The sequence below is a fragment of the Ochotona curzoniae genome, unplaced genomic scaffold, assembly GCF_017591425.1.
Source record: "Ochotona curzoniae isolate NIBS_2020 unplaced genomic scaffold, NIBS_Ocur_1.0 scaffold_4506, whole genome shotgun sequence".
Classification (NCBI taxonomy): domain Eukaryota; kingdom Metazoa; phylum Chordata; class Mammalia; order Lagomorpha; family Ochotonidae; genus Ochotona; species Ochotona curzoniae.
The window spans coordinates 15,086,502-15,100,092 of record NW_024467119.1 but is presented as its reverse complement, the minus strand read 5'-3'; the positions used below and the strand labels follow the sequence as shown (position 1 = coordinate 15,100,092).

Genomic DNA, 13,591 nt, shown 5'->3' with positions numbered 1-13,591 from the left:
AGCAATGAGGTGACCAGAGACATTCTGCCAGGCCTTGCCACACAGTCAGAAACTCCTTGTAGCCTTTGTTCACCGAGCAACAATGTTCATCACATCTATGCCATCTGATGGAACTGATTGGCTTACACACACAGGAAGTAGTTGGGGCTGTTGCCACCCAAATGGGAAACCCAACAGGAGTTTTGTGCTCCTGGTTTTAGCTTAGATTAGTATAGGCAGTTCTAACGCTTAAAGGAGTAAACCAGTGCATGCAACATGCTTTTTCCCCTCTATTTCACCTTCTCACTCTCTCTCTCTGTTAAACTTCCTTTCAATTGAATAGACTTTAAAGATGTGGGGAAAACTCTAAACACACAGATAAAAAATATAGAAATCATTAGACATTACTTTTCCCATCTGCCATCCCGGCCAACAGTCTGATTCTTCATAGGATATATTTACTTTGATCAATACAAGTTATATTTTAACTACATAAAAGATTTCTTCCTGAATATAACCATGAAGAGTTGACAAAGGAGCTGCAATCAGAGAGGAAGCTTCGTGTGTCACCAGGATGTCTGTGAAGTGTCTTTCTTTGCTGCTGCTGCTGCTACAGCTGAGCTGCTACTTCAGCTCTGGGAGTTGTGGAAAGGTGCTGGTTTGGCCGATGGAATTCAGCCACTGGATGAATCTGAAGAACATCCTTGATGAACTTATTCAACGAGGTCATGAAGTAACTGTTCTGAGATCTTCAGCTTCTGTTGTAATCAATGCCAAGAATGAATCCGGAATTAAATTTGAAACTTTCCCTACATCTTACACTAAAGATGAATTAGAGAGTTTTTTCATGCATTGGTTTCATAATGTTATGTATAATGTCCCGCTGGATATATATTGGGAACATTTACCAGAAGTGAGCGACTTTGTTCTAAGATATTCTGATATTTCTGAAAATATTTGCAGGGAAGTAGTCTTGAACGAAAAACTCATGACAAAGCTACGAAAAGCAAAGTTTGATGTTGTTATTGCAGATCCCATAAGCCCCGGTAGTGATCTGCTTGCTGAGTTACTCAAAATCCCCCTTGTGTACAGCCTTCGTGGCTTTGCTGGCTACATACTGCAAAAGCATGGTGGGGGGCTTCTATTACCTCCATCCTATGTACCTGTTATGATGTCCCGTTTAAGTGGACGAATGACATTCACAGACAGAGTAATAAATATGCTATGTGTGCTTTACTTTGACTTCTGGTTTCCAAAGTTTAATGAGAAGAGGTGGGATCGTTTTTACAGTGAAGTCTTAGGTAAGTCATCTTTTTCATTGGTCCTAACATTTTGAATTCTTAACTGAGTGCCTATTGATATGAAATCATAGAAGTTTCTTTCTGGTAAAATAATATAGTGGAATTATGAAAAGACCAGGGCTGTAATGCTATGATATATATTACAGGACCAGTTGGAACTGTTAGGCTGTAACTACGTTAGGTGTTCCACAAGATCATGCAAATACAAGTAGAAATACTGAGGATTCCTTTGAGCAATCTAGACCTACTACTCTCCTTTTTTTATTCTGTTCACATGTTTGCTGACACAAGTGGTCAGATTTGAGGATTAGTTACAATTATGAATATTCTGTTTTAAAATTCTGTATTTGTCTGCCCTAGCATACAGAATGTGAATATATACATTTTGCATGACCATTAAAGTAGGCCTATATAGAGTGTCTGTTGTGCAGCCCAGACACTTCACACATCACTGCATCACTCCCACATCTTTCAGATTACATGCACTGTTTCATGCCCCACTTCTCTCATTACTCTCCCTCTTCTTTCTGTCCTCTCCATCCAGGAAGACCTGCTACATTCTTGGAGTTAGTGGGGAAAGCTGACATGTGGCTCATTCGAAGCTATTGGGATTTGGAGTTTCCCCGCCCACTCTTACCAAACTTCCAGTTTGTCGGAGGGCTCCACTGCAAGCCTGCCAAACCTCTGCCTAAGGTTATATATTTCTGTGCAGTATATTTGGTTTCCTATGCATTTACCAAGTAAATGACTTTGCATTCTTCACTTGTAGCATTTAACTCAGAGACAGAGGTATCCAAAGTTGAGAAAGAGGTCCTTTCTCAAGGAAACTCAAGTGAGAGCATTTTAAACTTCAGAGAAATGTGGATAAAAAGCTAATTTAAAATGTTCTTGCATGCTTCAAAGCCATTTAAATTATCCAGGTTTTATTTTTTGTTACAAAAATAATACATAATAGCTTGAATACTTTTAGACTGGAGTCCATTAAATTAAGGTCTTCATTATCCAACGTACAAGAACAAACCAGCCATTCTTTCCATTATATATTGAATGTAATAGAATAAAACAGAAGATGTATTGGACACCTACAGAAACAAGGTAGACAGGTTTTTATTGTTTTTGTTTCTGTTTTTAATTCTTTACAAAGTTTTGGTCTCCTATTAGGACAGACCATGAGAAACAATTTCCAATAGAAATGAATAAATCTACATTTTTTTAAAGATTTATTCATTTCTATTGGAAAGGCAGATAGACAGAGAGGAAGATCTTCCATCCGATGGTCCCCACCCCCCACCACCACAACAAGTGGCCGCAACTGCTGGAGACGAGCCAATCTGAAGCCAGGAGCCAGAAGCACCTCAGGGTCTCCCACAGGGGTGCAGGGTCCCAAGGCCCGGGGCCATCCTCTACTGCCATCAGGTCACAAGCAGGGAGCTTGGTAGAGGCACTGGCTGGCTTAACCCACCTGACCGGAATGCAGATAGAGGTTGAGCCGTGAAGATGCCTGCCAGAGAGGGGATGCTGATGAAGCAGTAGGTGACACAGGCCTACTGCTTATTTAGACTGGAAATTAGGACAAATCCGGGAGAATATCTAGTAGGAGTCATAAAGAGTATACATGGCTAACATGCAAATATGAAATATATGTAGGAATAGATTTAGGAAAGAGAGATTTAGGGAATAAATTTAGGGAAAAAAACAAAGTGCAGAGTGTTGAATAGAGCTCCCGGGGACTACTATTTTAGAATTAGTTCAATGAAGATGCTGATTTCACTAGAGAGTCAACTTACTAGGTATAAAATGAATTAATTTAAAATATTCATGAGAACTTTAAAGATACCAGAGAAAATACAAAAGGATCAGATTTTTAATTTTCTCATATATAATGGAAAGGAAGTTGAAAACATGATCAGATAAGATCTTAGAGAAGTACAGCTATGGGAAGGTTGAGACGTGACAGAGTTGTGACAGTTCAGGCACAGATAGTGGAGAAATAGAATTCAGAATCATAGAGACCACTACACACTGGACTGGTAGCTGTGATACTAACCTCACACTGGGTGGTATAGGAAAGCAATAATTGAAGGGCCCGATGCAGGAGTGTAGCAGTTAAAGTTCTCGCTTGGAACATGCCAGGATCCTATTTGGGCACCAGTTCTAATCCTGGCAGCCCTGCTTCCTATCAGCTCCCTACTTGTTGCCTGGGAAAGCAGTCCAAGACAGCCCAAAGCTTTGGGACCCTGAGCCCATGTGGAAGACCTGGAAGAGCTCCTGGCTCCTGGCTTTGTATTGGCTCAGCTCCAGGCATTGTGGCCACTTGGGGAGTGAACCATTGGACAGAGGATCTTCCTCTCCGTCTCTCGTCCTCTCTGTATATGTGCCTTTTTAAAAATAAATAAGTCTTGGTCTGGCGCAGAAAAAAAAAAGGCAGTTTATAAAAGATGAAACATTTTCAATGATTCCGATATTCAGAGAAATGAGGCCCATTTGTCACAGACATCTGCATTCCCGGTTTGCTGTAGCACTATTGACAATAATCAAGTAGTGGGATGTGCCTACATAACCATCCACTACTAAGCAGATGAAAATGCAATTCATCAACTCTTTCATACATAAAACCTAACAAAATTGGTATAAATGGAGTTGACAGTAGAATGTGAGTTAACAAAAGGAGGGAGACTAATGGGATGCAGGAGATGGGAAATGTTGATATACACGTACTTAGAGTTGATAAGGTCTGACATAGAAACTGATAATGCTTATGTAGAATTAAGTAACATATGTATATATATCAGAAAAAAATTTTGAAAAGAAAAAGAAAATGGATTATGTTACAAGGTTGATAGTAGAATTATGTCTAACTTGAAAATTTATATGTGCATGTATACAGATATGAGTGAGACCCAAGTAATTATAAAAAATTAAAATTTTAACTGCCACTACTTACTCACTTTTCCATTAATTATAATAAACTCAGATAATCTATACTTTTGTCATAAAAATGTGACAAATTACATTGAAAACTAATTGTATACTCCTCGTCTTATAAAATAAACAAAGTAATGGAGATTAAAATAACTAATAAGTACAAAATCAATGTGTTTATAACACTTATTTGTAAAACTACATTGTAAATAACCTAAATCAAATACTAAAAAATAATTTAAAAATATATATAAGCAACTATGGGCAAAAATGTATGTATCACATCATTATAATCGCTTTAAACAAAAAATGTTAGTAGTAATTGCATCAACTAACAGGAGATTATGTTGGAAACAGGAGGACAAGGAAGGTAGATAAAAATCACAGGCTTTCTTTAAAATGAAGGATTATAAATTAGGAAGGGAATATAAATTCGAAGGGAAACTACCTCAAGACAGACCGAATTCTCTCTTCACAGGACATGGAGGACTTTGTGCAGAGCTCTGGAGAAGAGGGAGTTGTGGTGTTTTCTTTGGGTTCAATGTTCAGTAACCTGACAGAAGACAGGGCCAATGTGATCGCATCAGCCCTTGCCCAGCTTCCACAGAAGGTGAGAAAGTGCGTCCCAGTGGTGAAGACTAGTAAAAGAGTCTGTTAAGCCCCACAAAGTGAGTCATGAAAGCAATGAAAGGTAGATACTTATGACAGCACTAATTTATCTCAGATAGCAGTTAAACCCTGCAATTCAGATGCAAAAATAGCATAGAGGATGCTTCATTTTAAATAATTTCAACCTTAATATTGTGATCAGAAATGTCCATAATGTTGCCTTGACAAACTTTGCAATCATCACAATATTGCAGATAGGTGAAAAGAAATTGCAAAATTCTACAACTACATGTTTTTTCACTGCAGGATTATTGAGGACACTGTACACACTAAAGCCGCTTTAGAATGGGGTCAGATTTTCCTGATGAACTTCACTAGCATGATAACATTAAGGGGTTATTGAATGTGCTACATTCAGAAAGAATGGGAAAGACTTCTTTGGATCTCCCATTGATGACCATGCTGGAGTTTATTAAAAGTGTGATTTCACAGGACTGTGATACTAAATTGTAAGAATGGCACCTCATCTCTATTGAGGAAAGAGTAACAATTTAAAAAAGAGTGTAATAGTAGCTGGCCAGGCATGTACAGAAGTTCAGACGGCCCCTTTTAAAAATAATAGGAAGATCTAATTTTATAATGTGGACAACTTTGATATATATATATATATATACATATTGCTTCTTAGTTTGCCAGCTCATACAACCTGGTAACAACAACCTACATTATTATTTTTCCAAAGAATCGATGATTACTTTTAAATTTCTCATAATGAAATACATATTAAGCACTTGTAGATAACATGCTAGTCTATTAGGTTAGCTCAGGAAATTTAATATCAATGTCTTATTTTGATAATGGGCATGGAAAAATTCCAGGTAGCATTATCGGCTATATATACTTACAACACATAATAAGAAAGTTAATAGTTGAATAAAATTTAGTATTATCACAACTATGGATTTTTCTCATCCACCACAATTACAGCATTAGTGATATTTTTGGTTCATTTTAAAAATACACTTCAAGTTAAATGTAGTTCTTATTTCATACAGTTCTATCATTCTGCATCTCATCTGTAGCAAATTGCAAAGATTCATTCTTTGCAAATTAAATTATATCAAACTCTAATGAAGCAATTTCTGGAATATTGGAAGTAGTAATTTTTGTTCCCTTTTTAAAAACAAAAAAACTGTTAGTAAATTTCCAAGAAGAATCACATTAAACACACACACACACACATAATCACATAATCCAAATCACTGTTAATGAATTCTTCTTATATCTAAAACCAAGACCAGCACAATGGCTATGTAATAAGTCCTTGCCTTGCACATGCCAGGATCCCATATGAACACTGGCTCATATCCCGGCTGCTCCACTTTCCATCCAGCTCCCTACTTGGAGCTAGGGAAAGCAGAAGATGATGGCCCAAAGTCTTGAGATTCTGTACCATGGGAGACGAGGAAGAATCTCCTGGCTTCCAGCCTTGGATCAGCTCAGCTCTAGCCATTGAGACCACTTGAGGAGTGAAGCAGCAGATAGAAGCTCTTTCTCTTTGTATTTCCTTCTTTCTAGAAATTTACCTTTCTAATACAAATAAGTAAATTTTTTTTTTAATCAAAACACCTTGAATACTTGAATACATTTTGCCATTTTTATTTCAGGCACATAACTGGGGTCTCTCAGCTTCTGTAGAATCTAAACATGCCAAAATTAAATTCAAAGAAACCGTACTTTCTTTACCCAACAGGTTCTTTGGAGATTTGAAGGCAAGAAACCAGACACCTTAGGACCCAACACTCGCCTCTATAAGTGGATCCCCCAGAATGACATACTTGGTAAGACACTGGAGAGCCAACACTGAAAACATCAGTGACAGCCTATCAGGATGAGAGGGACATGACCACATATTACTAAAAACCCCAGGTTAAACCGAATGTCTTCATATTCCTTTTTCAGTCTTAGGAGAAATACATTTATTTTAGCAGTTGGCATTTTATGATTACAAACTGTTTTAAATCCAGAAAAAAACTGCCAATATTTTAAGTGTATTTATCTCTCAAAGAAAATGTGTCTATAGCTTCCTTTGTGGAAAGTATTGGACAGAAGAGGTAGGTTGCTGCTTGACACATATCCATCGTCACCTGGAGCTCCTGGACTCCATCTCCGACTCCCACCTCCTGCTACCTCACACTGGAACAAGTAAGCAGCAGCCAGCAGCTAAAGTCCTTGGGTCATTGGTAGCCATGTGGTAGATCATGGCTTAGGAACCCTGCTCCTGGCTTTACTGGCCCAGTCCCAGGTGATGGGGATGCTTTACATGAACTAATCATGTTTTAAAGATCTCTTTCTCTATTTCTTTCAGTTTGTTGATGCCTTGTGTTTGTGCGTGTTTATCAAGTGATCATGAATTTCTTTCAAATGCATTAATTATATAAGAATAACATGCCATGGGTGTTATAGACTACTAATTCAATCTTTTTATCACTCATCTGTCTCTCCGTTAACATAGGCATGTCCAATTGTCATCAAGTTGTCATATCTTTCTGGTATTATGAATTACTATTTTCTGTGGGAATAAGTGACAACCTTTATGATGAAATACTAGTTCCAGGAATATGGATTTGTTTTCCTCTCATTTTGGCACAAGCATGCCATGCCCTGCAATCTTGTACATCATATAAATCACAAGCAGTGGACACATATTTCTTTAAGAGAAAGATCATTTAACAAGCTCTTCATCTTTTAAGTGTCATATACAGTGTCCTTTATCCATAAAATTATCCTATCTATCCCAATTTTCAATATTGGGTATATCCCAAAGCTAAAGTCACAAATCTTCTTACAGTTGCCTTAATGTATCGCCTGGGTGGAAATAGTAGCTGCTTCTTCCTGATGATATGAAAGAAATGTGAATGCAGGTTCATGTCTATCAGTAATCTCCTTAGAAAGCATTGCCTTTTTAGTTTCTCATATTACATTTCTCATGTTATTGTAAAGTGATAAGAACAGACACTACACTTGATCTCAGCCAAAAGACCAAGAAGCAATTCTCAAGTTATTTTTCAAAATTTACAACTGATATTTTCATTGAAAATTCACTCAATCCTAGGTCATCCAAAAACAAAGGCTTTTATAACTCATGGTGGAGCCAATGGTGTCTTCGAGGCAATCTATCATGGCATCCCGATGGTGGGCATTCCTTTGTTTGGTGATCAACCTGACAATATCATATACATGCAGACCAAAGGAGCAGCTGTTATGTTGGACTTCAAAACCATGTCAAGTGCAGATTTGCTCAGTGCATTGAAGACAGTCATTAATGACCCTTCGTGAGTATTACTGTTTCCTTAAATTTCATGGTATCTGTAGACAAGTTTCAAATGGGTGGGCCAGGGCCAACACTGAGGCAGAACAGGAATGGTATATTGAGAATAGATTTGCCTAATGCTACAGGGAGGTCATTAACAACTCACTGAAGTATCACAACGCTTTTTAATGCATGTTGTAGTATTCCTCTTCAATAACAGTGATGTTTTATTATTTTATGATTCAGTTCCATAGGTTTTAGGATTTCCCTTCCCCTGTCCCTAAATTCCCTTCATCCCACTGATTCCACCCACATTATTACACTAATATCATCCTGAACAAGGACACCTAATCCATCATTCTGCTACTTAAGTGTATGCTAAAATTACAGCACTCAGGGCATTCAAAAATATTTTTTTCTTAGTTCCTTGGTGAAAAGTATGTTTAAATGAGATACTTTGCTCCAAAATTATAATTACATTCTTCCCTTTTAAATTTTTTTAATGATGGATTTATTTTGATTAGAAAGGCCGATTTATAGAGACAGAGAGACAAAGAAAAAGATCTTCCATCTGCTGGTTCACATCCCAAGTGGCCACAATGGCCAGAATTGAAGCCAGAAACCAGGAACCAGTAGCCAGGGAAATTTTTCAGGACTCCTATGTGGATGATGGGTCCCAAGGCTTTGAGTCATCCTCTATTGCTTTCCCAAAGCACAAGCAGGGAGCTGGAGGCGAAGGGGTGCAGCAGGAACACAAAACAGTCTTCACGTGGATTCTGGTGTTTGGAAAGAAAGCAGTTAGCCACTGAACCACTGCACTTGGTGGCCTAACTGTGTTCTTCCTTAATGAACACCTAGAGAAGCGAGAAGCACGCTTTTTTTTTTTATGAAGATACAAATCCCCACTCATAGTATAGATATCATTCCATGTTTTTAAATTTTTAGCAAAGAAAATAAACATACATAAATCTAAACACATATAATATATATCATAAATAACAAAGTGAATTTCTTAACTGGAAAAAATCTAATATGTATTACACAATACATTTATGCCAGTATTTTATATATTGTACAATTCTTCATTATAGCCTTTAGACATTATATGTTCAAAACATAGCAAGTTTAATGTGCTTTGAAATACAGTCTAACGTTAGCTCATTTTTGAGTGCTACCATGCCACACAATAGCACTCTGTGTTTCACATTTTGTAAGCCACACACTATTGGAAGCCTTCTGCCCTAAACATGAACCTTCATCAATTAGAGAAAGTTAACAATGGCTGCTTCTATGAGCTGAACATGTTCAATGTTTTAAAATCACAACACTAGCCAGGTAAACATCAACAATAATACTATTGTTCTGCTATACAAAATTAATTCAAACTATTTTAAGAATCAGTTCATTATTTCTTCCAACAATCACCTAAGAAAGACACTACTTTCATCCTTTCCATTTAGCACTAAAAATTAGAATCAGAGAATATTTTTTACTTTTTTTAGATTTATTTATTTGTATTGGAAAGGTAGATTTAGAGATAGAGGAGAGACAGAAAGATCCTTTTATAGAGAGACAGAAGAGAGACAGAGAGAAAGATACAGGGGAGACAGAGAGATAGATCTTATCCGGGTAGCTGCAATGGTTAGAGCTTAGGTGATTTGAAGCCAGGAGCTAAGAGCTTCCTCAAGGTCTCCCACTCTGGTGCAGATGCAGGTTCCCTAGTCTTTGGGCCATCCTCAACTGCTTTTCCAGAGTATGAGCAAGGAGCTGGAAGGGACATGGAGTAGCAGGGACACAAACCAGTGTGTATATGGGATCCAGGCACCTGCAAAACAAGGATTTTAACTACTAGGCTACTGTGCTAAGCTTAAAATCAGAGACATGTATAAAAATGAAAAATTCAATCAATATGAAATTTAAAAGAAAGGCCATTCAGTTTATAGCTTCATGGTTTTAGTCATTAATTATTGGACAATCCTTAAGATTCAATCTCAGATCCAATTTGTATTTGATACCAACTCCTTACCAACATTGTGTAGCCATGTACATGAGGCCTGTCACAGACCTGCTTCTTTTTTCTCTATATTTCAATTATTTTTATCATTTTGTATAGTTACAGTCACAATTGACTATTGAGTAATGAAAGTTTCACATCTTATGAGTTGCTTTGTTTTCCCATGTCCATGGGACTTAACTGAATCCAGTGTCTAGACTGAAATGTCAAACATACTATTTTTTTTTCAATTTCTCTTTTGCACCTTGAAATTTTAAATACACAACAAATTCAAGCCCATAAACTACAATCTCTAAATTTTGTACTGCAGAAAATGATTTATTTTTCTTCTAGCATAGGTTACATTCCTCTTTCAAATCTACATGAAAAATTCATGGGTTTATATATTGTAGTTTATACTACAATTTGATATCTATTGATTTTCCTTTAGATACAAAGAGAATGTCATGACATTATCAAGAATTCACCATGATCAGCCCATGAAGCCCCTGGACCGAGCTGTCTTCTGGATCGAGCATGTCATGCGCCACAAAGGAGCCAAACACCTGCGGGTTGCAGCCTACGACCTCACCTGGTACCAGTACCACTCTCTGGATGTGATTGGGTTCCTGCTGGCCTGTGTGGCAATCATTACTTTCCTTTTCATAAAAAGTTGCCTTCTTATATATCGTACTATTGTCGCTAAAGGAGAGAAGAGAAAGAGGGATTAGAACTCCATAACATCTAAGTCTGATAATCATGACAGGAAAGATCATTCCTTTTGTATCAACCACTGTGAACCACAGCTTGGCAAAATGGGCCTTCCCATTTAGTGAGTCTTGTGCCATCCTGAGTCATTCAAGGTTTTTACTTTTTTGTTTTGTCTTTCTTTTTGATTAAAAGCACAACCCAAATTGCAAAAATCCTCAACTGGCAACACTGAAACCGTAACACATTCACATACACCCGCTGGTTTAAGGAGTGAAAAGCCTGACATCTTCATGTCCATTTCCAGAGTTATCATGGACTTGAACAAGCTGTGATCAAGTTGAATACTTTTACACTTTACAAAAGAAAACCAAAATCAGACATGAAAAAGGAAGAGACATGTTCCATTTTTATAACCTGAATCCAATAAATTTAGACCAGTACCTTGGGAATATAATGCTAAAGGTTTCCTTCTTTGTATTGGAAGATCCCAAATTTCTTAGCACAACCTTTTCAAATCCAATAATTCCGATTGTTTAAAATCTGGGATACTAGGGATATGGACATCAGAAGGTGATTTTTTTTTATGTAGTCTCCAATCACAGGGAGAACATTGTGGTTGTGAAAATGAATAAATAATGTGTACAGAATTTTTTAATGTTTATTTTAGATGATGTTTACACAGTCGATCAGTGTTTGAAGGATCTAAGAAGTGGGTGTGATCATTGCTTCCAAACTTTCTGTTTCTTCCTCCCATTTCTTGGGGAAGGAGAGAGAGAGATAAGGGGATAGGCCATACCCAGCCTCCCTACCATCGCAGTACCCAGGAATGTGGAAAGTTCACCCAATATCAATCCAGGGTCACAATGGTGCATGTTGCGAACGTTCTGCAAAAGGGGATGTAATAGATGTGAAATGCTATTGATATCATTGATCTATGGATGAGGAATCCCTTCCAATGTCCTTTGACTGATACAATAGTCTCCAATCACATGGATATTTGCTGTCATCATTTGCTTGGGGTAGTTGTCCATATATTCTGTTCTCCATTCTCTGCTATGGTACCTGATGTCTCTGCAGGCCCCAGTGAGTTACCATGTCTTCCATGTACACCATGGTATACTCTCCAGCACAACATCCTCTGCAATGTGGAGGACCAATTCTCCTAGGTGGGCTCATGGACCTAAGTCAGGTGACCTGGGTTATGAAGGATCCCCTACTCCTGGGGATCACGGATCCAGAATTCACCATGCAGATAGGCTCAAGGACCTGGGCCAGTAGACCCAGACCTGCAGGATCCCCCACCCCAAGGGGCTCATGGAAACGATAACCAATACTTAAGTGGAATTTGGACCTGGGCCAGAAAACCGAAGGCCACGCTAGAACCCCCAACCCTGAAGCTCAAGTGTTCAGCACCTACCACCCAGGCAGTCCCAAGGCCCCAGGCCATACAAACCAGAACCTGCTGAAACCCGGACACCTGGGACTTACAGACCTGGTCCCTACAACATTGGTGGCACAATTACCTGTACCAGGAGAACCAAGTTTCACTGAGCCCCCTACCATTGGTCCTCATGAATTCAGCACCCGCCACATAGGCAGGCCCAATAACGTAGGCCAGGATACCCAGGTTTCACAGGAAGCTCCAGCCCAGGGACTCATGATCCGCCATTCACTACATAGGTGTGACCTAGGACCTGGACCAGGAGACACAGGGCAAATCTGGTCTCCTATCCCTGAGGCTCACAGGTTCAGCACCTACTGAGCAGGCAGACCCAAGGCCCTGCGCCAAGGGATCCAGGACCCACGGGATCCCCTCACCCCCAGGGCTCATAGATCCAGCCGACACCACATAGGTGAACTCGGTGGTCTGGGCAAGGAGACTCAGAGCCTTTTTGTCCCCCCACTCCTGGTGCTCATGGATCCAACACTCACCACACAGGCAGATTAAGGTCCCAGCTAAATGATCTGGGACCCACCGGACCCCACACCCCACACCCCAGAGCTTATGAATCTGTCACACACCACCTCCAGAATGACATAGCTTATCTTCCTTGGCATCCACCAATGGGTACCACAGCCTGTTTTGATGTAACCTATCCCAAGTTTCAGCTTGTGCTGGTTGGTGCTGTAGCCTAGCATTTCCTTGGCTGCCCCTAGTCCAAGCTCAAGTGTGAACTGGCTGGTGATGGAGCCTGATTGATCCAGTTCTGCACCCCATCCTGGTTTTTGGATCTTCCAGTGCATGTTATGAACTGGCCCAGCCTGGCCCACCCCCTGGTCTGATCCACATGTATGCCAGTAGTTACTGTAACCTGGACTGCTTTGGGCTGACCATTGCCTTGGCTCTTGTGCATATCTGCAGGAACTGCAACCTGACAAAGCAGTTCACCAAACTCTTCTATCCAGTCTCCTGCCCATGGCAAATCTTGCTCATACTGATGGGTCCCTGACCCAAGTTTACTTTTTCTACCTGTTGTTCTGGCAGGAACGATGCCCTTGCCTAATGAGCCCATACCATTTCTGGTTCATATTGTTGGGTGTTTGCAGCCCATCCATACCTGGTCTATACCCAGACACAGATCTTATATGGGTCAAAGTGAGCCATGACCTTGCCCAGTCCGTTCTACATCCACAACTCTCACAAGTACCAGTGGCTGCTGGAGTCTAACCCAGCTCAGCCCTCCCTAGACCCAAGCCCCACCCATGCCAAGGGAGCTTGCAACCATGTTCAGCCTAAAATAATGCACCAATTTTGTCACAAGC

General features: G+C 39.4%; 1 protein-coding gene and 1 pseudogene across 3 annotated transcripts; one reads left to right on the top strand and one right to left on the bottom strand.

The window, feature by feature from the left end:
• Positions 1–550: 550 nt before the first annotated feature.
• LOC121147583 (UDP-glucuronosyltransferase 2B13-like) lies at positions 551–11,189 on the top strand. 3 transcript variants are annotated; one of them, XM_040967530.1, is made up of 6 exons: positions 551–1,280; positions 1,825–1,973; positions 4,681–4,812; positions 6,565–6,652; positions 7,927–8,146; positions 10,569–11,189. In XM_040967530.1, the coding sequence occupies exons 1-6, from the start codon at positions 554–556 to the stop codon at positions 10,846–10,848; spliced, it is 1,596 nt and encodes a 531-aa protein (XP_040823464.1). In that variant the 5' UTR covers positions 551–553; the 3' UTR covers positions 10,849–11,189. The 3 variants fall into 3 exon arrangements, with proteins under 3 accessions (XP_040823464.1, XP_040823463.1, XP_040823462.1); XM_040967529.1 differs by having other exon boundaries at positions 554–1,028; XM_040967528.1 differs by having other exon boundaries at positions 554–1,284; positions 1,829–1,973.
• Positions 7,709–7,865, bottom strand: LOC121147649 (annotated as a pseudogene).
• Positions 11,190–13,591: the final 2,402 nt, after the last annotated feature.

Coding starts and splice junctions, on each gene's coding strand:
- LOC121147583 (XM_040967530.1), top strand. CDS start 554: ATGTCTGTGAAGTGTCTTTCTTTGCTGCTGCTGCTGCTACAGCTGAGC. Junction 1,974..4,680: donor CTGCCAAACCTCTGCCTAAG/GTTATATATTTC, acceptor CTCTCTTCACAG/GACATGGAGGACTTTGTGCA. Junction 8,147..10,568: donor ACAGTCATTAATGACCCTTC/GTGAGTATTACT, acceptor ATTTTCCTTTAG/ATACAAAGAGAATGTCATGA.